Raw genomic sequence first — 27,530 nt, 5'->3', positions numbered from 1 at the left:
AAAGGCCGAGCACTGAATTTGGAGGAAATCCAATTCAGTGAATGGGAAAACTCCCATTGAGGTTGGTGGGACCACAGAGGACACAGCTGAGTGCTTCCGAAAACCCCATCCCTACTGAGCGTTTGTAGTGCACAACGAGACTCTACTGGGCGATTTCCTAGGTGTGAAAAAATATATACATCCTGTGCACTCTTACAGTATTTTGTTTGCACTTGAAAGGATCAAAGTTCTATTTTATGGCTTTCCTACTTTTTTTAGATAATAGTCTTAAAACAAGTCCTAACTTGACAGACAAGCTCTGCATCTTCTCAACAGCCCAGAGGTAAGATAAAGGGAACGTTAATGTTAGTCTAAATTATGAGGGGGATTTGGACTGCACAAGAACTGTAATCCACAAGAATGAATTTTCATTCCACTTGTCCTCCACTTTCAGCTAATCAGAAATTGTGATACATGGTCCTACTTGTATTTTGGCTTTCAACTCCCTCCTATATCTTATGTGGTTGAAAACTGAATTCCTGATTTATGCTGAAGATTAGGGAATGATAAATGCTATCACTTACCTCCAGTTGCAATTTTAGAGGATTCTGGCATTATGGGCAAAACATGCATTTCATGTATATGATTACTAGAGCTGACAATCTGTCACGCTGCTGACAAAGATAGCTGAGACCGAGGGCCAGGGTCTGTTAATAAATAACAAAGATCTCAAATTCCAAATTTTAGACCATGCACCTTTTATAACTGAAATAATCAGATGCTCGCTATAATGATTAATTTGCTCAGCAAAGCCACTGGCTGGGTCACATGTTTTTGGACATTTTTATAATTTAATTTGGTCCTTCTCTTTGGACAGTTAGCAACATTTCCCACAGGGGATACACTTATCATTCAGTACTCAGAGGGGAACATCATCCGGACGAACATAGCTGCTGTGTAGATTATTCAGTTCTCCCACTGTTTTCAGCACCTTTGGATGCGACCCTTGGTAGAGTCTTCAGTGTCTCTCTCATGTTGCAGACCAAAAGCCCCGATTTCTAAACAAACAGTACTGATTTGAAAGAAATGCAGCTATCACAAAGCATAAGCACTTCAAAGCAAATACGTGCTACGTTTGGGTATCATAAAACTTATGCTGATCATGTAATAAAAGTTGTAAGAAAGAGAAACCATAGCACGTACTAACCTTAACTCTGACCTATGAGCATGTTTTGCCTTGTATTATTTCTATTAACCTGTGCTTTTTGATGTTTTATTGGGAAATTAAATCAGAGTCCAACATTTTTGAGCTTCATGCCTAAATTTAGGCCTAAGTTGTTGCAAAATTTTCAGAAATAGCTGATGAGCACAGTTCCGCTTCTCCTGTATTCCCCAGATGACATTCATCAAGCTTCAAGTTTAGGTTTCCAAATCTAAAACTGGTTTAGTTACGTAAAACTAGACACTTCCGTCTCCATATTTTAGCAATTTTAGCAAAAAACAACAGAAGACCGGTATTGGTCTGCTAACAAACTAATGGTTAGGCCAGGCTATTCACTGGGAACGTTTTTAGTTCACAAACAGGCAGCGTTTATACTACACATAAAGTTTACACTGAGTTACGCTGGAAATCTTGCACTGTGCAGTCTCATTCATTACATCTCTGACTAAGTATACCCGCTCATTACGTAACTCTAAGTTTGTGCCGTTGAATCTCTGCTACCATCCTGTGTCAACGGGGACAGAAACAGGAATCTTCTGCAGTTACAACCTGAACCTCTAGAGTCTGTGCTGAAAGTATCTCCAGGAACATTTCCAAGAGCCTTGCAATGATGAGTCAGTAACATGAACTCAGTTACTTGGGCTAAGTAGAGGCGTTTGGAACAACACATAACAGAGGTTTTGGTAAAGATGGAAGTTAAGCCAAGATTTGGTTCAAATGCTTTATTAGAAACTTGGTGGCAGAAAACTCTGAAGTCATGAAGCCCTGAACACTCCCCAAAAGCAATAATTGCTAGCATTTGCTGTACAAATGGATCAGACTTTTGCTTTAATGGAAGGAATTTCCAGGTATTTTCAAGCAAACAATTAAAAAATCGATTAAATGAAGAACAACCGTTTAGTCCAAGGACACAAACAAGGCCTGTTTTGGTCCTGGAAGAATGTAGAATGGATCTATTAAAGGATAAGGGTTTCAGGTAATTGCAGAGAGGATGCTTGGCTCTGCATGCCCAATTAGTGCCAGAAGGCACTAGTATTAATTTGCATTAGAACTGGTTATTGAAATGACCCTGAGCCTTCTGGTGCTTAAAAGTGAGCCGCAGCTAACAGACTACATTTGGTCCCCTGGGACAAACAGCAGGAGAACGTCAGCATTCACAGCCTCCAATGAGATCTAAGCCAACGTCTCTTGCTAGTGCTCTGGTGTTCCTGGTAGCATCAGCTGGTGGCCCACACTAAGGAAACTAGCCTTGCCCTAAACGTACTAGATCTTATTCTAAATATAAGACCACACACAATTACACAACCATGTATTCTCTTACAGGGCTGTTCCCACAGGAGATTTTAATTGAGTCATAGCACATATCGTTATCTTTGGGTGCATAAATCCTGCAGTCGTAAAACAATTAACTGTTGAGATGGCACGATAGTTAGCGTGTAAATAAAGAAGTTCAATAAAGAGTCAAGAATATGTGTCCAAAAGGCTTGGATAAAGACCTTGGTTAAAAAAGAAAAGCTCCAAGCAACGTAAACAGTGGAGATGCTCTCCTGCAAAAGTACATCTTACAGGCGATGGCAAACTCTTTGTTTGTGAATTGCCCAGGATCTAACACCACTGGCCTTCACACTGCCACCTGGAGTATTTATAGGATCTGTGTCCTCCCTGTGGTCTTGTATTTCACAGAAGTTTCTTCTAAATGTCTACCCTTTGTCATATTTGGTTGAAATCGCTAAAAAGGTGCAGCCGTTACGAATGGCATGTGAGCAGATAGGAAGGCAGAAGGGAGACAGACACCAGGCGAGCACTCAGGCTTTGTTTTCTCAGGAAATCAACCTGAGAAGTCTGCCTTGCTATAGTTGGAGCAGATTTAGGCTAAAAGGTGTAACTGCAGTCTGAAAATATTTTCCAGAACATTATAGATTTAATACCTTAGCATTAAGATTTTTCTGTAAGTCTATTTAACAGAATTATACTTTATATTAAGGTTCCTCTTAAAGAGAGATTTATAAAATTAATATCTGATTAATACATTAAACATGCGCTGCAGACATGCACGGTTTCTTTTATTGATAGGTTTATGTACCGGTGAAACTGGTGCTTAGAAGCTATTGTTACAGGCATCCTACGGCCTTCTGAACTAAAGACCTGGAGCAATTGGTTAACCATTTGTTAAAAACACAAATCTTGATATCAAGAGTCATTTATACATGGCTTATAAAGAGAAACTATGAATGGTATTGTTGGATGTTTCTACTTAGCCCATCTCTAAGTAGTAAAGAGGTAGATCTATTAACAAAAAGCAGCAGCTATGTCTGGTCTGGAGGGTGAGCCGACCGACGGGAATTACACGCATCTATATGGTGCACCTTAAAGGCCAATTTCTGTTAATACATGATTGCTCACCTGTAAGGCAAAAGCTTCCACCATTGCTTAAAGCACCTGTTAGAATGAAAAGGAGAAAATCTAATAAGCCAGGTAAGCAAGGCAGAAAACCAAAGAGGTTTGCTTAGACTGCACTAGGCATTATGCATAAAATTAGGAAATTCCACTTTCTTCTGTATAGGAGGAAATTTTCACTGACAACAGGCCAGAAGATCCTTGTTAAAATTCTTGGCCTGGATACGGGCATGCTGATCTTGGCAGCTGCTAGGCTACAGAGATAGGCTCTGCTGGTAGGATCTTATCTCTGATAAGTGGAAGCTATTTGAAAACATGGAAGTGTGGATCTATTGTCCCAGCTGCAACTGGAGGGGGAAAACTTATGCATAAAAATTAATTTGAAAGTCATCTTTGTGGAATAATTATTCTCACAAGAATATTACAATTAACACCAAAATCACATTGCTTTATGATAATGTGAATATTTTGCATTTTAAACACAAACTGTGTGGAAATATGCACACAAAACACGATGTGTTATTGTGATCAAGTTTCTGCCTTTTGATGACTAAAATAATTGCATGCTGATTAGCTGGAGGACTAATGGGCAGTTTCTCTTAAAATGACAAGAATAGCTATCACTTTCCTGAGCAGCTGTTGCTTCCATGGCCACATACCACCCAAGGTACAACCAGCCTTGGCGGTGGGCTTGGAGCCTCTGCCGCAGCGTGGGCTGTGTTAATCTCTGCAAACGAGCGTGACCGAAGGGAACAGAAGTGAGTTTGAGGTAGCTCAGGTGCTCTTTCCTGCCGAATCAGCGGCAGGTCGGCAGAGCGGGCAATGGGTACACCTCCAGTGTCATTCACCAAGTTGTGAAAAGCACGTTAGGAATTAGGTTAAGGATGTCTCTCTGTGACTCAGACATGAAGACACCTGGTGCTTCTTTCTAGACCAAAGGAGTTAATGGAGAAGTTAAGCTAAGAAATACTGCGGTTTTATAAAGGCAGTATTGAAAAAGTAATGTAGGAGTAGTTTGAATCACCTGAAAAGCCTGACAGAAAGGAAGAAACATCCTTTGTTTACTAAAACTGCTGCCTTGGGGAACTGACCTTTTAATAAGTTTTTCAGCATGAGAAATAGGCCTTGCATAGTATTATTTGCCGAGTAGCTAAGGGTTAACTCTCATAGTTTGGTATGCAACTAAATGAACCTATAATTAACTGTGTGTGGCTATTGGTTAAAAATGTTTGGAAGCAATATGAAGTGATATTATTTTGCAACTAGTACTCCTGCCAGTACCTGGCTTTATTAGTTTAGCACAAGAGGTGTTTTCTGATGAGTTGTCTGGAACAAGTAAGACCATTCTTTTGGTTTTTATCACGCTTTGGAAACTTTTCTCTCAACAGCTTAAGCATTTGTCAAAATGCTCTACCTGGTTGCTCCCAGTTCTTTACTATAGAATGCCAGCACCACTTCATTTGAGTGCTTCACCACCAGTGGGGAGAGTTACATGGAAGATGAAGTTTAGTGGGAATGACTCAACCCTGCACCGTTCCTCTCTCTGTGTACATTAGCTGCGATGAGGATGAATTCCACTCGTGTCATTTCCTGTTTTCCCTACGTATTTTTTACATGCAGAATGACTCAGGCTCCATGACATAGCCTAACGTGATGGGCAGCAATGACATCCCGGCCTGAATAACCCCCAAGACTTTAACTCATTGTGTTCCCAAACTGAGCAGCATAAATGAGTTTTAGTTCATCTTGCCTGGGAGTACTTCCAATTTCTTCAGAAATAGCATGCTAAAATATAAACTATAAGCACAATTACTTTCTTTTTTTTAAAAAAAAAAAAACCCACTCCATCCTACATTTTAATGACAGCTTGATGCATTGACATTTAGAAGCTCAGAGTATGGATGAAGATCACTGTCCCAAGATCAAAACTAAAACCAGACACAGTGGACATAGGACGCTAGAAGAATTATATTGAAGAGGTCCAGGTCGGCAGACATCACTCAGTTGAGATTTCATTGACTTTGTTACTCTGATCCATACATTGACTGCAGGACTGAGCTCCTAGACTGAAGTAGGGATTAGGGAAAATGGTGTTTTTAACAATGGACATTTGTCATCTTTTGAATAGATGGCAAAATACTGCACTGATCGCTATTTTAGAGGGGCTTGGTTTAGAAGTATCAGTATTTGGGGGTGATTTTTAATTTGTGACCAGAGCGTAAGGAAGATAGATATGATCTAAGAAGAAATGTTATGTTGGTAACATGTCCAAATCCAGAAAAATTGCTGTCTCATTTACTGTGTAAAATGTCTTAGTGTCAGTGAACACCATGTTGTTTCTTCATTTTCAAAACTCCTTGATCATCACCTTTTATTCACTTCTGGCATGAACATGCTATCCAGTATCTTTTTGGAGAGGAAGACGCGTACTGTAGAAAACTTATGTAGTGATAGGAAGGTAAACTAGATAATATAACCAACAACTCTGTAATTCTGTTAACGCCATCCCCCTTGCCAATCTATTTTAGCTTCATTGTACAAAGTGCCCAGGTAGGCCAGACAACAAGACTATTCAGTATTTCACAAGCTAAAATCCATCATATCCACAGTGTCAGTTTTGCTTGGACAGCAGCAAATAACGAGCCTAGATAAATTTTCCCTTAATCGCACAATCCCATTTCAGTAAGGGGCAAGGAAATCACATTTTCACTTAAACAAATATAGAATATAAAGTAACATGTTGAATGTTTTTAAGGCAATTCAGCTATATTCCAATGGTAGTGGGTGAAAGCACGTTAAAAGAAACCAGAATTTTTTCAGAACTATTTTCTCCAAGTTCCTCTTCATGACTGAGCTTTAAACTTCCTACATGATGACACTTACTTGGCATTGCGTTGATCCAGTCTAATCTAAGTGATAATGGGTCTCCCAACAGTTATTTTTTAAAAACAAGTAGTTTATAAAACACATTGACAGTTATGTTTTCAAATTATTTCCATTTTCTGTTAAAATATTTGCCTTTTAAATAGAAAAACCACAAAACCAAACTGCAGGTCAGCTCAGTCTTGCAGAGAGATGTACCAAGAAGCCATCGCAGCGGTAACTCCTCGATAAACTGCCAAGCCAGCTCTCAAGTACTGAACTTTTGTCATCGGCAACTCAGAAAACAAGAAGTCGGACAGCAAGACCCCCCATCTCACAGCCCGATTGCCAATAGCACAGTAGGAACGTACTGCTTTCAGTCTGTTTCCTGATATAAAACTTACCTAAGCATTAGTTTGGTAATCCGTGGTTGAGAAAAACTTTTAAAACAGGACTTTCTGCCAATACAAGGAAGGGTTGGTAAGAAAGTTTTGTATTTGATATTACGCAGAAAACTTTGTCACCAACCACATCCCTTAAGTGTACGCGAAACTCAACCTGGAGCTCACAGTTCCCACTCGTGAATCAGTGGTTTCAATTTACATTTTGATGACCAGAGAGAGACGAGGGTGCAGGTACTTTCTCTCTGGGGAAAGCTGGAATGTGTTCGTGAGAGACGTAAAAAGGCAAGGAATCCCACAGACGAGCTTGCAGCTGTTATCAGATACGATGGAAAAGGGAGGGGGTGAGGGAGAAGAGAATACCTGGCATGAGACCTGCTCCGAGGAGGGACTGTTTGACGTGGCAGTGTGGATTTCTGCGTGTATCATTCCTCTCAAATCTGTATCAGATTTTGCTGAGCTATTAACATCAGGTGTTGCCACATCATGCCCACTATCTCTGCAAGCGGTATCTTGATGAAGATAAATAAAAACTTAAGAACCTTATTTGACTTTCACGGGCCACGATTAGATTTGCAGAGCTGTCAAAGAAAAATATTGAGGAATGAGCAAGCTAGATACAGACTCTGAGCCACGTACATGGAATCCACTTTCATAGCTACTTTTGCAAAACTGAGAAGGTTTTGGCAGAAGTTTATCCTAGGAGCAGCTACTGCGGGATAGAAGGCGTTCTCCTGGAAGGACCCCTCGGTGACAGAAAGCTGAAGTATTATGACACCTTGTTTTATCTCACATAACAGTTCCTACAGTTTGAAAAATGGCAAAGGCCTTTTAAGGTTTGAGAAGAGCATTATTAGGTTGTGTGAGAATCTGTCGCATTCAATCTCTTTTTTTAAAAACAGCAATGTCCTTTTTATCCTAAGTCCAACTATTCTTCAAAAATAACAATTATGAAAGCATCCCGTGACATTTATTTTCTACTGCTCTTTTGGTTTTTTGGTCCCAGAAGTGCTGATAAATTGATATAGTACATGGCAAGTCATGAACGTTATCAGAAGTATAAGAAAAATATGTAGGAGAAAAAATTTTTTGCTGCATTCCTCTCAGCTTTTACTGGCCTTGCTCTCAGACTTCTGTGTTCATTTGCTATTCTGCACAGTGCTAGTCATCGAGCGAAGGGTACTGGATCTTCTGTCCTCTAATTTAAACAATACAACTTACCCAGGGAAAGAGAAGAACATCTGACTCCGTTTGTGTGTGCTGACAAGCCTGCATGAGTACAGTGACCATACTGAAAGAATATTTTTTTCTTTACTCACTTGATATATTGTAGAAATAGAAGTTGCGTTTAGAAAATAATTGCTGCGATATGGTCAACTTTTTTTATAAAGCTGAAGTAAAGGGCAACTAATATTCCAGGACAGAAAGTATAAAAATCATTACAAAACTCTGTAAAGTGCATATACAAATTGTAAGGAACCTCCTGCTTTGTGGCGGCGTAGAGAAAAGTCAAAGATAGTACACAAATGGTTAAATTTATGAGAGTGCAAAATTTCTGAAGTCTTCATTTTTAAGGGTATCATGAGTTAGAATTTGGGAAAAGTGTTTCTGCTCTTTAAAATAGGATATCCATTATTGAAGGTAGATGGTGGTATTGGGAAATACCACCCATCTGTGATGTTCCTAGCATTATGTCATCGATCAGCATTCTCTTGGCTGTCTTCATAATTAGTCCTCAGACCAGAGTGTCGCCTGATTTTCTTTAGACATCTATTCCGAGGAAAGTGCAATGGTGGTTTGATTGACACAGGTCACGTGCTGTGGTGATCTGTGATTTGAAACAAAAAATTTCTTGTAATGAGAAAAAATGGTTCAGCCTGCCAGGGGCAGTGGTATTTCTGGGATAGACTGAACACTGTGAGCTATAACTATTGAATTTGTTTGATAGCGACTTCAGATATTATTCTTTTGCACAGGTTTATTAATCAAAAACATGAGAAAAAAATCTTTTGGCTGGGCTTAATAAGGTCTTCATAATATGTTCAACTGAAATATGAAAGACTGTCTGGAATGAATCACTCTTAATATGGGACACAATCGGTTCCAAACTCATCCACAGTTAGTTTGCCATGGGATATTAATGCAAAATACGTTATGTTTCTACTGAACACATTTTACAACAGCTCTATTAATATAGTAAGTGAACATCTACTGATGTAAGTAATCTTTTCTCTTTAAATATGTCTTTGCTAACTTTAAGCTTGCATTTGGGTACTTTTTTATTATGCTGTTTCTCACATTTCTTGAAGGTTTCATAGGGTTTTGTCTTTAATGGCAGTGCTGCTTCTTTTGTGCTCACTCATGTTCGTTTGTATTTTCCAATGAAAAAGCACCAAGTATTATTTCTACTTTCCTCAAGTTTCAGAGCTCTGTGTTAAGCCAGTCCTACAAGTGATTTAAACAGTAGCGTCCTTTTGAGATTACTGTCACACTTGAATAAAACAAGTGGCAGAGTCATTTCCTAGTCATTTTAATTAGACACAGTCCTTTAACTGCTTGTCAGATCAATCTTATGTATACATCCACTGCCCTTCCCAATGCCTAGTCTCACTCTAGACCTCACTGCCAGTTGCACTAGATATGATTTAGTTCTGAAGTTAATTCTTGAAAGACTAAATATAACAAAGTTTTATTGTATTACCTTAAAACATTATTTTTACTCAACGAATCCTTCTTCAAAAGCAAACCCCATATCTCTGACGTCATTCCTGAAGTTTGAGGAGCTTTGTCTTATAACCACAATTGCCTCTGAAAGTAATATAAATCATAAATCCTAGTAATATAAATAGTAAATCCTCATCTGCCACAAGCTGAAAGGGGCAGGTTTGCATGTGTCCATTGGTATCTCCAGCCCACGGAAATGTCGTGACCATTCTCCGAGCCCTGCCATGCGTGTTCCTCTCCAGAGTGAAAATTCACTCTTGTTTTGCTGATAGTTGTGTTTTCTTTGACCTATAGTAAATGTGTGTGCAGGCACCTGCAGGAGACAGGTATTTCCTGACCCAGATGATCTGATGTCAGACAAAATTAGGAAAGATTATGGCCTTGGTGGGATAGGAGTCAGTGGCTGCTGTCTCACTAATTACATCTGCTTCACATGTAGACTGGAGCCTTAGTTATTTCTGCTGAAGCAGTAAAGGGTCCGTGGCCTCAGGCATGGTGGTGTTTCTTGGCAGGGTACTGACTGCGCGGCAGGATCCAGTTTGTATGGGAATCCCGTTGGTGAAGGAGAACGCACAGGCTGGAGGTGCGGTGGTCCCTGTATTTCACGCTGTAGGTCCTTCAGGACAGCTTTGGCATCGAGTGTGTTAGTGTTCTGGTGACCAAACGCAGTACCTGAGCGGGGATGTGGGGTCCCAGACTGCCCTGGCTGAGGCGTTTGGAAAGTCAGCTGACTTTAGATGCTGGGAACCCAGGGAGGTACAGACCACTGACGAAGTCGGGTAGAGACACCGAGCTGAGAAAGCCCCCTGCACGAGGGTGACAGTGTTTCTGAGCACGCCAGCCACATAACAACCTCTCCGTTTGCCCAGACCCGAGCACCCGCAGCGCCCGTCCCACCCAGGGTGCACGCCTCCGACGCGGCTGCAGGGCAGCAGTGGCAGCACTCGTAAGCAAATGCCACTCCAGCGCCAAGTTGCACCAGCCAGCACTTTCTGCTGGTTTCACTGGAACCCAGGACGGTTGGCTGAGCCAGCCCCCAGCCAAGGTACTGCTACCGGCCAGCCCTGCTCGTCACTGCCCGCTGCAGGACCACGGTGCTCATACCAGCCCACGCAGCTCCTGGGCTGCTGCGTTCTCCAGAGCTGCAACTTGCCACCCTCACCTAACGCACCCTACGCAGTCTCTGCAAAACTAAAGGCGAAGAAAAAACACGTTTAGTTCCTTGTGGCAGTGCCCAAAGGTACTATATCTGGCGATAACATCAATAGAGAGAGCGAGCGCAAGTTCTCTTCACACAAACTATTTCCCAGAGGCTAATGGCAAGGGGGAGAGAGAGAGAGAAAAAAACAAGTACTGACAGTTTACTGTAGGAGCTCAAAGAAAAAGTGGACAAAGCTAAAAGAACTCCAGCTCTTTGTTCGCATTTAATCCAGTTCAGAGCATTCACTGGTGCATACAGATTTACTTCCCATGGCTGACAGAGCTGGATATGGTCATTTGGTAAGAAATAGAGGACCTAGGATTTAAATTTTGTGCCCTTCAGGCTCTTACATTTTAGGAAAGTCAGTCTACAACATATATAAAGTTTTAATCTAATGTAAAAAGTGTGAGCTGCTGGCTAATACCTTCAAAGAAACAAATCCTAATCTTGAAAGGTGAAGAACACTCTGTTTTTAACACAGACAAAGTTTTTAAGGGGCAGAGCGCTCCTTTTGGCTCATGGAAACCAAGGCAAAGACCGAGGACTCTTGTCCCTACCCAAAGAATTCCCTATTTTATTTTCCTCCTCCTTTTTTCAATTCTTGTCTTGAATTTATAAAGGCACTGATCTATCAGAGGCTACATTAGTCTAATGTAACAGTATTAAAGTACCACCGTCCACATATTTTAATGCAAAACAAATGGTCCAAGCACCTGATATCACAGTACAATAAAACTATCAAATCACCATTGCAGGCTTTTGCTTTTGCTGAGGATAGACAGTTCAAGTTACTATTTTCTAAAGGCTATAGAGTCAATTCATCTCTGGCTGAATTTGCAAAACACCGCGCTGAAAGACAGCACCAGCGAGGAGGATATATCTACAAGAACAGAACCAACAAAAGGGTTTGTGAGTGAAAGGTAAAGGGGCTGGGTTAGAAAAGGCAGAATTGGCAGGGAAAGCTCAGCTGCAGAGTACAGTGGACCCCAATTAGGCAGATGTGCTGGAGCAACACACCCCAACAAGTGGGAAGAGAAAAGGGAAGGTTAGCCAGTAAATCTTAGGAAGTGCTATCTATTAAAAAAAAAAAAAAAAAGAAAAAAGAGAGAGAGATAACAATAAATGTGGCACAGCAAGCATTAAGACAAAACTCTTTCTCACCCCCCTGCCTCCTCCCGTCCCCCTCCAAGCATTTTTGGTCAGCCTAGTACTTAGGCTCATGTAGTGTTGCTCAAACTTCTCATGTTCAGGCAAAACCAGACTTTTTTATCCTAACCACTCGTGCTGAGCCTTAGCTGAGACCAGAAAACCAGAAGCTGGTTCTGGTTGGCATCATGTCACCCGGAGCAGGAGACAAACACGTGACGTGAGGCTGCCCGGTTGCTGAACTGCTCCAGCCGCTTGCTCAGCTCTTTCCAGTGGAGCTGCTCATTCTCTCAGGGATTGCTGGCTGTAAATGGGATGCTAATGAAATAAACCAAAAGGCAATTTAGGCTATTTAACTACACTTCAGGAAAAAAGCCCTACCTGGATAGATGACACTAAGCCATGATGCATTTTGTATAAATGTTTCAAGTCCGTCTGGCAGATCCTGATGGAAGGCGAGTTAGAAATATTTTGTTGCAAGTTTGAACATTGTACCAGGATAGAAGGCCAGCCACTTGCACAAGAGCAGTGATTGAATTAGGGCTGAGAAATGTATCCCTGGCTAGTTTCAAATTAAAAAAACAGAGCTTTTTAAAAGGTACAAATGAGGCTAAAAGAATTTATGTTATTTTTCCGGTTTCTGTGCTATAACTCCTTTTCCATCTCCTCATCTATCTTCTAAGTGTACTACCTTATGAATGAGTGAGCAATAAAAGAAGTATGCAGTGGCTGAGAGAGAAACTCAAGATAACAAGATAATGTAAAACGTAAGCCAAAGCTTGAGCAGAATGCAACTTAAGATGTAGATCTGAATATAAAAGTTTCTCACATCTAAGTTTTAGGGTAGTCATTAGATAGTTTGCATGAAAATGTAATTTAAAAGCAGTAGCACAAAATGTGACCTAACATATGCTAAGTTCACATTTGTCAAAATCTTGGACCTATACTTTCTAGGGGGTTTAATCCTGTTTTCAGAGCACACATGCTGACACTTCGCTCATAGACTAAAATGATTATAAAGCTATTTTAATGCCTTTGAAATCCCTATCTTCATTGGAAAGGGGCAGAGGAAGGACAATGAGTGAAGAAGCAGCTACAAACTCTCCAAAGGTTAGGCAACAGCAGTTACTGTGCCGAGGGGACACGGGAACAATCTCAAGACCAAAAGGTATGAGAACAATAAGCTCCTACGTGCAGTCTTTAAATTACTTGGTTTAAGGCTGCCAAGAACAGGACGGAGCTACGTTCGCCAGTGTTAGTGCACTACTTAGGATCTGCGGGCTGCACAGCTTCAGGTGTGCTCTTCCTCCTTGCCACCCCCAGTTGAGGCTGAGGTTTTAGACCTGAAGTCCCAACACACGCGTCTAGCCTTCGAGCTGGACTTGGCTCCTTCAGCGCAGGCTACTGTTTTCAGCAGCAGCCGGTGATGGTGTCTGCATGGTGAGTTTTCCAAACATCCAAAACTGAAGGGGGGGTGGTTATAGCAAAGGGTTAATTCAAATTTCCGTATCACTGACCTCCCTCCAGCCTTCTAGGCTGCCCAGGTTTGGAGCTGTACAGATCAGCTGGGGTTTCTCAGGGGAAAAATTACGTGGCCACTCCCTGAACCCAGATAATCCCTCTGGCTGGGCTTTCCACTGCTGGTATCTGCCAGGTTAGGCAGAATTTAATCACCAAAATTATTCTGTTCTCTTTCAAGCAAAGACCAGTGGGAAATGAATTGCTGGAATTAGGTGTGTTTGCTAGCATTAACCCAATGTAGCTGCTAAGTGAGGTCAGTTATAGGGCTCAGGACAGGCAGCAGGGACTAAGCCGGTCTCCACTTCTATTTGGCAAAGATTGGGTTGGTAAACAAACAGCAGGAGGGAGAAGGTATGAGGATAAAGTTTCAAGGGATGTGAAGGTTGAAGGGAAGATGAAGCTTGTTATCTTCAAAAGGAAAAGAATGACAACTCAGGCCTAAGTGTGTGAGACCCCTACAAAGAAAAGAACATGAGACAGGGTGGAGCAAGCCATGATGTTGAGGTGGTTGAGACGCTTTCACAGTAATAAGGAGGTAGAAAATTTGTAAACAACAATTGATGAGAAAACGAAACCAGTTCCTCATCTTTACTCGTACCCTTTATGCTCTAAGACAGACCTGGTTCTCTTGCAAAGCAGCTGGGGCATTTTGTATGCTCCATTGTCAATCTGAGAGGAGGCAGAACACTTCAAACCCTCCAGAAAGCGTGAAGAACTTAGGACTATGGTATATCGAAATAATACTTAGATTTCCAAACTGGAGCATTAACTGGCAACATTTAGAAGAGATGATGGCTGTAAGAATAAATGATCATCTGCTCAACACTGTTGATTAATGTGAGACCAACAGGAGGATAAGCATTGGCAGAGTTTATCTGCTTGTTCACATCTTGCACCAGCTTATGTCATTTCCAGGTGCAAGAACCGAAATGCAGTTTATTGTTGAACCTCTGTTTACAAAAATCAAGTTCTAGTGCCTATTGTTGAACTTTCAAAGCATTCTGCATGTGGCATTTCATGTACAGGTGTGATTTTCTGCCAGGTCCTAATTTCACTCCCATACGCCAAAAATCGCAAGAAGAGACAAATCTGAAGCACTCTATTATCATACTGCAAATGAACGTGAAGAAAAGCTGTGGTTAAGGAGGGTTCCATTTTACCTTTGGTCCGTGGGCTGTGAAATTTGGCAAAGTTCTCTTCCCTACTTAACTCAAAGCACAAATGGGCAATCAGTGTTGCAGGCAGAACTCAGTTGATGCTGCTCAACATTTGCTACCTGGGACGGCAGCATCACCAGGCAAGCAAATCCCGCAGCTTTGGTGGGAACGTGGCTCGTGTCTGGTGGCAACCCTTGCTGGAGAGCAAACCCGTCCGTGTCTGTCATTCCATACACATCAAATAACCCTGTTTTTTTGAAGAGATTCTAGCTTGTATTAACGCGTCATTCTTTGTCCTTCCAAATGCAGATTCTGGAAGAAAACATGAAGTTAGAGTGCAAGTGCCATGGGGTTTCAGGATCCTGTACCACTAAAACATGCTGGACAACCCTGCCTAAATTCCGGGAGCTGGGCTACATCCTTAAGGACAAATACAACGAAGCTGTTCAAGTCGAACCGGTGAGAGCGAGTCGTAACAAGCGTCCAACTTTCCTCAAGATAAAGAAGCCACTTTCCTATCGCAAACCCATGGATACAGATTTAGTGTACATAGAAAAATCTCCCAATTATTGTGAAGAAGACCCTGTCACTGGCAGCGTGGGAACGCAGGGAAGGATGTGCAACAAGACAGCCCAGCAGTCCAACGGCTGCGATCTGATGTGCTGTGGTCGAGGTTACAATACACACCAGTACTCAAGAGTGTGGCAGTGCAACTGCAAATTTCATTGGTGCTGCTATGTTAAATGCAACACGTGCAGTGAAAGAACAGAAGTATATACCTGTAAGTGAGTACGGGGCCGGGCAGGCTGACGCGTCCCTGCCCACAAATACATTTGCACATGCACTCAACGTACCTACACAAGACTGTAGGAAAGACCTGCTCTCCCAGAAGAAAAGCTGATGAATGGAGCCCTCTCTCTTCTTCTCATGTTTCATTGCTTATGTGGATACACGTTTCAGACTCTTATGAAAGTCAGCCAAGAAACAAAACCAAACAAACCCCACCCCGAGCCACCTGACACACGAAACAGGGAAAAAGATCATCTCGGCTAATTTGTGCCTCTAAAGCAAGAAGCATTGACCGCCTTGGGAAGAGACACCAGTCAGAGAAAAATCTCTGAGCGTGGCAACTAACTCTTGGTTTGGGAAACGGATGGTCAAAAACTTCAGTGTACAAGGAGCAGGGAGGGGTAGGGGGGAAATCCTCCAGAAAGGGCTTTGCACAGGACGGGACGGACAGTGCCCCACTGTGAACGGCCTGTGCGAGCGTGGGGATGACACAGATTTAGGCTTCTACACTTGCAAAAGGCTTCTGCTGGTCTTGCCCATCTTTCCACTTCGTACCATTTGCTACAGCAAGTAGAACTGTTGAAGTTTTCTGTAGACACTGCTTTATCTGCCTATTTTGTGTGTGTGTGTGCTGCAGATTTTAGCACAGGGATTTGGGACAGTTGGGCATAATAATAGCAATATTTAACAATTCAGATAAAACTAATATTAATTTATTTAATTAAAAAGAACTCTACCAACATTTTTGGAACTATTCTGCAATTAAAGTAGATAGCTGGCTTTCTTTGTGGAATAATTTTGTAGAAACAGCAAGGAAAAACTGGAGCTGTATATATTATTCTTAACTAGGATATTTCTATTAGTTGGACTTGCAGGATATGTTCTACAGTACTAGATGTTTAAGTACAAAAGCTGGCATCTTTATATATATATGTACATACACAAACACACACTGTTGGTTTTGGTTGGTTTTTTTTTTTTTAGTTTTGTGTTTTGTTTTGTTTGGTTTTTTTTCTCCTGTTTGCTGCTAGTTGTCTGGAACAAAAGTCAAGCGGTAGGGGTTACAAATCTTTACCAGTTTTGTTTTGTTTTCTTCAATTAAAGAAAGAAGCATTAATAAAATCCTGTTTGGAATATGCCTAAAAATAAGAAAATCCAGACAAATTTCCATCTTTTGGAAAAATCAACCATAGGATAAGAGAGTATATTTTGTAAGAGACTATTTTTATATAAATATTTTATTTATACTACGTCTGCTTGTTCAACCTGTACTTTTTCTCAAAACAGGCATACAATTTGTAATTCTTAGGCTATTTAACACAGAAAGGGTAATTAGTTTGTGGACACAACAGCAGCAAGCTGGATACATCCAGCTGCAGTCGGTGGATGTGTCAGAAAGCAGAATGAACTTTCTCTCCGGATGTGTGTACAAACTGGCTCTTTTCCTGCAGCTCAATTTGCAGAATATGCAAAACAAGAACAGGGTATGTAGCATCAATTTTGTCACATGGCTTGAATTCATGATTGGTATTAACTGGATGCTCATTTATCCCATTCAAGGAAAAAAAAAAATCCGAATTAGCTTCTCACATGCGTCAGTCATTAAACTGTGGCGTTATGACTAGCAAATGTGCTGTGTGTGCTGTCAGTTAAACCTCTATATTGTGTTACTGTCAAATTTGATTTTAATCACTGGAAGAATGTAGACTATGACTGTAAAAACTAGCATGACACACATCATCTGATTCTCATAGATAGGATACAAGGCTTACTTTTTGTCCAGCTCTTTTTGGCATTTACATTATTCTTCCCCCCCTCCGCAAGGCCAGAGAGCTCAAAAATCCAGAAAAACATCTAGGCAAATTTAAAGACCGCTCACTTGTTTTCCAGCGCCCAGCTAAGCCATTTTGCATTCCCTTCACAGTATTTTCTTTTTATCACTGCTAATTTCTTCAGATATTTGAGTGGTAAATATTTCTCTGGTTTTAGAATCGTTCCATTCCTCCTGCTTGACTCATTTGTCACCAATTAAAAAAAAAATGTATTTTTTATGCTGTTTTTCATTGGGTAAGAAACATGGCCTAGTGCTACCGATGATATTGCATGTTCTGTCCGGGACAGACCAGCCTCTTCCCTACTTCTAGACTACAGGATTTCACGCCTTTAACGTGGGGCATCAGCAAAGGAAACGAACCACCGTCTAGCACGCGGGGCCTTTCGCTGACTCCTGTGGATAACAGCGAGCGTTACAAGGAGCAGATGGCACAGACACATCCTGTATCCATCCAACTTTCTGAGGCAAAGCTCCCACCTATGTCTGCAAAACCAGAGAAAGTTTTCTGAGAAAGTAAACAGAAGCATCACAAAAGATGTTGCAAAGTTTCGCTCCAACAACCTAACCTTTTAGAGCTTGTCTGAATGGGGCTTTTTTTTTAAAAACCTCACTTCTTGTATATACATTATTTATGTAAGAACATGAGCCCATGCAGTACCTGATCCTGGCAAGGTATAATTAGGATTAAATACACAGTTTCTTTGCAGACCTGCCACTTAACACAAAATAGAAATTTAATGCAATCAGACACCAGCACAAGATATCAAAGTAAAATGATTAACATACTTTCCTTTCAAACTTATGACTTGTCGATAGAAAGCAATATAAAAGCAATTCTTTTGGGTAATTGAGTCATTGCTTTTAGTTCTTCTAAATTCCACACATCAAGAATTGATAAAACATAAAATGCAATGAAGTGCAAACAGTATGGATGTTAATTACGATGCTGTATTATGGTTAAATAATTCCGATCTAACATTTAATTTTGGAATCTCTCCCTCCCCGGTTTGTGTTGGTTTTTTACTTAGTGGATACCATATCATAGTCAAAAGTGTGTTTTCTTCACTGATTAGATTTATTTTATAAATTATTACCTTTGCAGCATGTTTTTACCATAGAAAATAATCTGTAAAACTCCTGCTTCCTGTATATTTCAGTATGCAGTGATGTGCAATGTACAGCTAGCAGATTAATTATTGAAGGACAAATATCTTTAAGCAGTTTTACTCACAATAATAAAGAACTGGATGCGCAACGAAATTAATTTGGTACATACTTTCCCTATATTTTACAATATTTCTGGCGATCCGTGCGTTAATTAGAGAAAATGTCGATTTGGTTGATAACTGGAATATCAGTTTGGGAACTGTGAATTAAAGAGCAAGGAAATCCAAATGCTGCATTCAACTATTTGGAAATTTGGCTGTGTCATCTTAGATAGGAGAAATCTGGCCCATCGGAATCTGCCATGATCTGGAGTTAATTGGTCATTCTCTAACTGGGCTTGAATGGCATGAAGAGTAAACAGGAGAAGGAGAAAGATTTACGATTTTGTAGATATTCCTTCCCGCGACAACAGTTTGTTCTTTGTCCTCGGGGATAGAAGAGCTCTGTTTTAACTCGGTGAAGAACCACACAATGGGTGCGAAAGGCACACAACTGCCAAACAATACAGCTCTCAAAAGAAAATACATCTTTTCATCTCTACTAACCAAGGGAAGCGCTCGATCGCTGTCCACATTAATAACCTAGCTGAGGCTTTTAAAGAAAACATACATTGAAGAAGCAGGAAGAGTAAGAGGAATAGGAAGCGTAAGAGAACAAGCATAATTGCAAGTTGGGAAGCTATTATTTATGAATTCTCACTTCCTTATTTGATAGCGGAACCGTGATTCATGGAAATGAAGCAGTTCATGGAAACGAAGCAGTTCTACCTTGGAATTCGTAAGCAAGTGTTAAGGATTTTACCTCTCGGCCTTTTCAGAAGGACAACTAACCTGAAAACAATTAGCTTGACTACTCGAAGTACCTACATAAAACATGAATCAGTCAATGATTAAGTTTTCTTTGCCATGTATGCACAAACCTAATGGAGATATGTCTTTCAACAGTGATAATTAAACTGAAAACATCCTTATAAATGTACTCCTAAGTGGCTCATTTGGTAAAGTTATTGTAAGGGTACATAGTTACTTAGAAAAGGAAAATAATAGACACATACCATATTACACAAGGCTCTTAATGAACTATCTTGTGGATTACAAAACTGTTTTTAACTGACCACACTCAAAAATCAATTTATTGAATACAGAAACATTGCAGACTGCAGTCGAGGTGCAGATATTCAAATTAAGATTCAGCATAAGTATTTCAGACAAAATTTTACATTTATCATTATAATAGATACCAAGAAATACACGCTGTGAATGTCCAAAATGAGTGTATTAACTAATACAGCCCCTCGTCCCCAACTTGTAATGCCAAGAAGCCGAACAAGAAGCCCTGGTAACCCCCACCTGAACAAGCAGCTCTCCAACTCTGCTGTTGGTAGAAGGACTGAACGGCAGACACAGGGACTGACAAGCCTAGGCAGGGCTGCCCAAACCTGTCAACCAACAGGGGTACAGTCCGAGTCAGGCTTGAATGTTCCAAAACTGGCCAAAATTGAACCAAGTACAGGAATTTTATCACACAGCAGAATTTCAGATAATGAAGCTCATCTAGATTCCAAAACATTGTCCCTTAATTGATGGTTATCTCAGATAGTTGTCACCATGGCAAGTGACCTAATTTGCTAACCGCTTTCACGTTCTTCTGGTTAATATCATACCAATAATTCCTCAAAGGCAGGCATTTTAATCTTGAACACAAATTAAGGGAATCCTTCCTCTGGAAACAAACAATTAATAACATATGATTAAGTCAAAATGATGAAGAGATGTACTTGGATCTAAAGGACTCCAGGTGTTTGAAGAAGGACATCAGAACTTTGTGATACCAGAGGTGACACTGTAAACCACTAAAGGCTTCTTCTGATCCTTTGGAGTTTTATGAAATTACTGTTTTTTTCCCATTTTGTTGGTATTACATATTCATAGATTCATCAATAGCACACATCATGTAATTTGCAATTGGGAGGTCAGAAGCAAGTCCCAGAGAAATCACACTTCTAAGTGTAGCACAATGTATTTACTACTGGTGCTCTCAGGCTCATTACCTTGATCTTGTATTTTTGTTAGCAAAGTCACTGCGTCACACTCTTGGTAGGAAAGATGCCTGCTTTGTAAAGAGGTTTGATATCTCTAGGAGAAGATGAGATTATATTTACATTAGAGAAATGTTTCCAGGATTGTATGCACACAAAAAACCCAAAAATGAGGTAAAGAGGATAGTATCAAAATTGCATCGCTTACCTACGATTATTAACACATAGCCAAACTCTCTTAGCATAGAAAACTTAACCCCAGTTTTTGTGTTTCCTATGCTACCTCGCATCCTTTCCCTATACCCCCAAAATACAAGTGGTGTATATCATAGCAGATCCACAGCTGATTTTACGGTTTCTGATGCAAACAATTCACTAGCAGTACATCACATACTTGATACCATCAGCACAGAAACCCCTGTGCAACTCTAATTTATGAGAATGCACCGAAGTTTTCCTTGGGAACAGCACATTATGCACAACTTTCTGTTACTGCAGTGCTTCACTTTCCCATCTTGGCCAGCACGCCTGCTTGCGGTGTGTACGTGCTCAATAGTTTATTCTCTCCAAGCACTTGGAGTTCTAGCTCTCTACCGAGTGCTTGTAAGCTCTCCGATGCCTCCCCAGTCACTGATGGCTTGTGTGTCTTGATTTTCGGTCCCTATGTGGGGCTACGACGCAATAGAGGAGGAGGACTCTCAACGCAAAAAACCATTCATCCTGTGACAGCATAGCTTTAATTTTTCAGACCAGAACAAGAAATATGGAATTACTCCAGTCATCTAATACACCGTGTTGTCCTAACTCACCTTTTCAAGATTATTGAGACAGCTGCACTGGTGGTTATTTAAAACAAAGTTAGAGAGAGTGGACCAGAAGAGGTGTTCTCTCATCAGCTAAACTGGCTTTAGAAATTGTACCAAAACCTGTAAAGACACAGCGCTGAGTTTTGTCCTTCATCAGACTCATCAATTTAAATGGGACTTCACATGAACTGTACCATAGATAGTGCTTAATATTACTGGTTAATCACATTCATTCTTTATTTACAACCCTTTTCCAGCCACTGATTTTTCTTATTATCTCAATGTTATCGAGCTTGTTTCACTCACATGGTGTCAGCAAACACTGCTTTAACTATTAAGATTTTACAAATTAGTTTGGCAGATTCCCTCCTGATCCTTTATGCCATTGCTTCTTTTATCCCGAAATTCTTTTATTATTTACACAAAAAGGCGCCACAAATACCACAACACTCTTAACACCTCAATGACAAGAAAACTCCAAAGCTTATTTTTGACCCCATAGAATTTACAGAATAACTTCAATCAAATTCCAGTCGAGAGGTTTGTGGTATTGTCCCAAGGGTGACATTTTACTGTCACGTACTTTGACTCATTCTCGGTAGTAGAGCATAGAGTTTCTCCAAGCGATGGCAACAGTATCTTGCAGAAAAGTACTTTCTACGCAACTCCGACAGACCGCGTTTTAGTGTGGTCAGAGAAAAGCAGTTCCCCAGACAAGAACTAGTGTAACTAGGAGACAGATAAACTAATGGCCTATTACAGATAGGGTGCAGCCCAGAAATGCTTTAGAAAACAGCAGACAAACCACATAGGAAGGAACCCCCCCCAAAATTCAATGTATGGACGGCACTCTACTGAGTCTACCGGGGGACACAGACAGGGCTTGGCTAAACGGGCAGACCTGAGCCCAGGCTGAGACTGCCCAGTTGTTACGCAGCTCACGGTGCAATCTCATTTGGCTCAAGCCAAATCCAAACTTCTGTTCCATGGACTCAGCAAGAAACCTGTTTCGTGAGTTGTTTCTCGCGCTTAATTTCTTTCCGAGCAACTTAACTTTTGCACGCGGGCCCATGGAAATATGCACTATGGGCATCACATCTGCCCACGTATAGGTTATTTTGGAATGATTTAATTTTGATCTGAACTGTTTTAAACTACAGAGGATATTAAATAGCTGGCACCTTGAGAAAGAAGTTAACGAAGGACAGAGAAGATACGGTACAGGTAGTAGCATTAGACCATAATGCCATCACACAGGACTGGAAGATACATAACTTATCACAAAAGAAAAAAAAAAAAATTCTTTTTCATATATTTCAAAAAAGAAATTAGGATAATTCCTTTTAGCCTTCTATAATGCTGTGGTGTCAAGTTGTAGAAACGTTCTGTGCTGAGCCTGGCCTCAGTCAGCCACTATTATCCCCATAAACAGACAGGAAATCAGGAGACACAAAGCACAAGAGGGTTGGCCAGTAGGCACAAAGGAAGCCTGTGAAAGAATTAGGACTACGGCCCAGATTTCTCAGCTTTTGCCATCCTGTTTTAAGGTACTCCAGCAATGTCTGATTTGCCTCCATTTATAAAAAGACATATCCCAATTTTAGCGCTTTGGAAATATATTCACTGCATGTAGTGGGTTTGCTGCTTGTTGCGTGTAGCTGAAGTAAGGAGATTCCTTCTTCTCAACCTCATTAAATGCTAAGCACACAGTAATTAATATAGCCTCTACATTAAGTATGAGTCATGCACCAGGGAAATTGTAGAAACCTAGTCTCGTGTTTTGTCTCTTAAGTCAAACGATTAACAAAGATGCGAGGCAAAGGAGGTAGCAGAGAGTAGGCTTTTTAACTCAGGAGATGTGGACAGCAGTTCCGCAGGGGGAACAAATAGCCTTTGGCAAGCTGAAACTCAGAGCAAAGCCCGAGGATCGCCGTAAAGCAGGGACGAGTTGCTGTGATGCTTCATCACCACAAGCATGTAAAAAAGTTAACAAATATTCTAATGGAGAGTGTTTAATGGAACAGTGCTAAACCACACTGCATTTTCTGCCACCAAAAGAGGGGGATGTGAGGTGACTGACTCGGGTCACTGAGTTGTACCAACTAAGTACAAATTGTCAGAGTCAGAATAGAAGCTAAAAAAAAATAATAAATGGATTAAAGCCTTTCTGAGAAGTTAGAACGGCAATTTATCTGCTTCTGTCTCTCCTTTTGTACTCCGCTTGGGTACCAGTCAGAATATTTTGATGCTTGCCCATCTTTAGTTACAAGCCACATGAGCTGAATTCAGATTAAACAGTAAAGAAAAAAAGCTTCCCAGAATATAGATTGTGTTTATTTAGGCCAGACCAACTTGGACGAAAGTGCAGAATCAAAGCCTAAAAGGAAGCTGGCAAGCTGTCAGTGCCTCAGCACATCCTATCTGCGCTTCCTCCATGAGAAAGACAACGGCGAGGGGCTGAGAAATTCTTTGCGTTTATAACATAACATTGGTTTATATAACAACAAGATGAGATAAGGTGATACACGGCCCTTAATTAATGACTGCACACCAAAGTTGTCATTTTGATGACTTGTTTGGGCAGGAGTGGTAGTGGCTGGGTGATAGATTATTCTCTCTTTATCCTGCCACAATGACATCTGCTTTATTCACAGATCAGCCACCAGTTGCTACAACAACGCCAGTGTGCTTTAGAAAATGTTGTTGAGCTGCTGAGAGAATCTTGGCTACCCATTAGCAAAATGTTAACTATGCAAAACCAAATAGCGTTTGGTTTTGTTGCAGGAAAGAAGTCAATGCTCCGCAATAAGTAAGAATGTCAAAAAGAATTTACATTCAAAAAGTAGAGAAGGGGTTTAACCCATGATATCACCATGATTCAAAAATCCCCCTGGAATTCATTAGTGAGACATTAGGCCTGAAGAATAGAGAAAATAAATAACGAGTTTTAAAAAGAAAGAACAAATACACTTTCCTCTGAGCAGCTTGTTGTCTGCAACGTTTTAGCATGTCCGTTGCCCCTTCACTTTTCCTGTTCATTGTCTTAGAGTTTTACACAGTAATCCTTTCCTAATAGGGCTTTATTTATTTTTTATGTCTTTCTTTTCTTCCCACTTAGCACTTTGAGGACACGCTAGGTGCTGTTAAACCATGCTAGGAAACTGATTTGGCGGCCAGTAAAGTCCCTCGCTCCCACTTCAGTAGAAGGTGAGAGAACCTCGCTCTCCAACGTGTTCCTTGGAAAGCCAATTATAGGAAAGCATCTGCAGGCATTTGTAGGAGAAGAGCTTTGTCCTCCAGCCAAAGAACGCGGCACCGCATTCGAGAGCCAAAGAGGGCAAACCGTGCCTGAGGAAACAGGAGCACTGCTGGGAGCAGGTGAATGTCCCCTGGTAAGGTAACTGCGGGTGGCATAGTGGCGACGGGGTCAAAAGCACTGAAATCTCCCGCTGCTGAAGTAGCTACTCTGTGGAAGAGGTGTCCGAGCTGCAATGTTTAGAGTGAAATTCCTCCAATTTCTAGGAAAGTGCCGCTTGTCATCTCCCGAGTGATTCATGTTGGGCTGCCTGCCACTGACGGTGGTATTAATACACGTCGGACGGCATCTCACAGAGAGAGGTTTCCCCTGCTCCCGATGCGTGCTTTCTTTTGAAATAGAATGGCTCTATCTGTCTTGGTCATAATTTTTCATCCACCTCAAAGTTAAGTGAATATAATTCTTAATTTGTTTTCCAAATGACTCAAACAATTTTCTTCCCTTTGTCTCCCCAGCAAGATCAGATCGATTTTACAATGTGTTGTACTTCAAATTTAACTTCATTAAATGTTTATAACATTAAGAGACTAATGACATAAGCCCTGTCTGTGGTATTTATAGGCTTTATGAAGAGACTGAAGACCTGAAAGGACTGAAGTTCAGGTTAATTCCTTGAGAACTAATTTCAACACCTATTCTTATCTGTAAAACACAAAATTCTACTGCTATTTCAGGGCTATCATGTTAATTTAACTGCAAGTTTATCAACCGTTGGAGTTCGAAATCTAAAACCAGCCCATGATAGATCATAGGTGTATTGTTTTTCTGTCACAGTAAATAGATCCCAAATGTTAATCTAACGATCTAGTTACATAACCAAGCTCAAGAAAATTTCAGCTACTGATTACTGGAAGAATATATGTGGAAAATCATCAGTAGCTGGTTTTGCTACATTCTGAACGTTTGTTATAGTCGCCTCCCCAAAGTGGTTTACTGGGTTGTATGTGCCCTCAGTTTGATTATTTTTAATAGCTATTTTCACATCATGATTGCCAACCCATACTTTTAAGCGAAGAACGCACCTGTATTTTGCTGCTCTCCACCATCCTCCTGTCCAACTACCATATGTCTGTTTCCCTTCCTTGGTCCTGAGCTTTCTGCTTCTTCCAGAGATTCTTTCTAGAGCTGCTGCTCTTCAGTCCATGGAAATTAAAGGGAGCTCAGGAATACTAGCAGTAATGCTGAATTAGCACTAGTTGGATTATGTTCCAATGCAATGTTAATTTTCAAGGGAGTACAACTGGGAAGTGGGGTTTTGCTTTTTGTTTTTTTTTTTTTTTTCATTCTTGGGGTTTTTTTTGGTTTAGTTCATGGTATAATCAGAGCTTCAGAAGTGCCAGTGGCAAACCGTGTTCAGAAAGGGATGGCTGCAGGAAGCCATACCTGACGTGCACATCGGAGCCTGCTTCTCTGAGCGCTGCCTGTCCCGATCGCCCAGGGGAGGCACTTCTGAAGCGCGAGAAGAGACATACCCCGAGCACTGCTGCTGTAAGCACTCGAGAGAGTAAGTGTAAAACAGGGAAACGAGGTGTAACAGGTGACTAATGGGTTGCTTGAAGTTTTTTAACATGTTGATTCATACCTTCCCAACTTTACCCAGGAATACCAGCAGACATTGCAGTGTAACTGAGCAGCAGATTAAATTCAGATTTCAGTTGGTCTCACATATATGGAATGAGTGTACGGGACTCAGTGCTGCTCTTTTAGACTTAATGCCGTTCAAGACTAAGTTCAACAGCTCAGCACATGTACCCAACGCACTGGCGATTCACTCAGCGTTTCATCTTTTCAGAGGCTAAAGTTCACTCTCGACTTTAAAGAAAGAGCACAGTACAAAAGGTAATTTTTAAAAGGACTCTCTGTATCACAGGTATGGCAAGCAAAGAGAAAAGCAGTATTCGCCGGCATCGTTGTCATGACTACAAATTGAAATCTCTATCTTCCACATGCACGGTATGTAATCTGGGAAAAGTCCAAAGAGCATCCTTAAAAAGCCACTAACATCTGATGGCAGCCTGGAGCCCGGAGTGAGAAGCGGAGGCGGTCATGCTGGCTCAGCCCCGGAGCCGATCTGCTCAGCGAAGCAGCGCCGGCGGGTGCCACGCTCGCTTGGCCACCGCCGGCCCACACCAGCGGCCGTTCTCTCGGTTGTCCCCCATGTTTACGTGCAGTATTGGCAGAGGGGGACGTCTCTTTCAAGCTCTCCAGCTAATAAACCAGTGCATGGCCCTACTGCCCTACGGACTGCCATTTTCAGCTAATTATATACTAGGAACTTTATTTCCTGAAAACGTATATTGCCTTTACCAAGAGGTATGGATAACATCTTCATCTGCCAGAAACAGGATTAGTTTTGACAGAGTTATGTTTACAAACATAAAATTTATCACTTTTTTTTTTCCTTTAAAATAGCACCTGTGTACACCTGGAACAAGACAGTAGCTAATGATTTATGTCGGACAGTAACAACGGCTGGTTTTGCTGGAACTATGCCATAACTTAGTGTCTGTTACTCTGCCCTATTGGGTCAAGACAACACATCAGTCAAGTAAATCACTTAAGTAAATTATTGAGAACTTAAATTGACTTTTTCTACATAATATGTAATTACTTCCTTGAACCAACATTCCCTTACATCACCGATCTAAAAAGCTTTCTATTTATTTTTTAACTGAATATTGATTGAATTTAAATTACAGCCAGCATGTACTATTTTTCTGCAGTTCAGATTCTAGGGAACAAACTTTCCAGCAACTTTGTGAGCCTTTGCTTGCAGTTCCTCACCACCCACATGCCCACGTCACTCAGCACAGCGAGCCTTGGAGCTGCAGATCTGCCCAGCACATTCACAACACAAAACCGAGCCCGATACATCTGCTCAAAGTTTTTCAGTGCCAACGCACTTGAAATTAAATTGCTGGGAGATGCTGAAGGTAGTGCAACAGTACAGGGGAAGATGAAAGACAAATT

The 27,530-nt window shown here is 41.0% G+C and overlaps 1 protein-coding gene across 1 annotated transcript in view; it reads left to right on the top strand.

Annotated features, from left to right (window-relative positions):
* WNT7A (Wnt family member 7A) overlaps positions 1-18,493 on the top strand; it is a 39,292-nt gene extending 20,799 nt beyond the window's left edge. Inside the window, exon 4 of the mRNA XM_054838722.1 lies at positions 14,920-18,493. Coding sequence (XP_054694697.1) covers positions 14,920-15,399 — 480 coding nt within the window. The 3' untranslated portion in view covers positions 15,400-18,493. The remainder of the gene's footprint in view (positions 1-14,919) is intronic.
* The last annotated feature ends 9,037 nt before the right edge of the window (positions 18,494-27,530 follow it).

The sequence above is a fragment of the Grus americana genome, chromosome 11 (assembly GCF_028858705.1).
Source record: "Grus americana isolate bGruAme1 chromosome 11, bGruAme1.mat, whole genome shotgun sequence".
Taxonomy (NCBI): domain Eukaryota; kingdom Metazoa; phylum Chordata; class Aves; order Gruiformes; family Gruidae; genus Grus; species Grus americana.
Note: the sequence above shows the minus strand (reverse complement) of the source record. Positions and strands in the feature narration are given on the sequence as shown.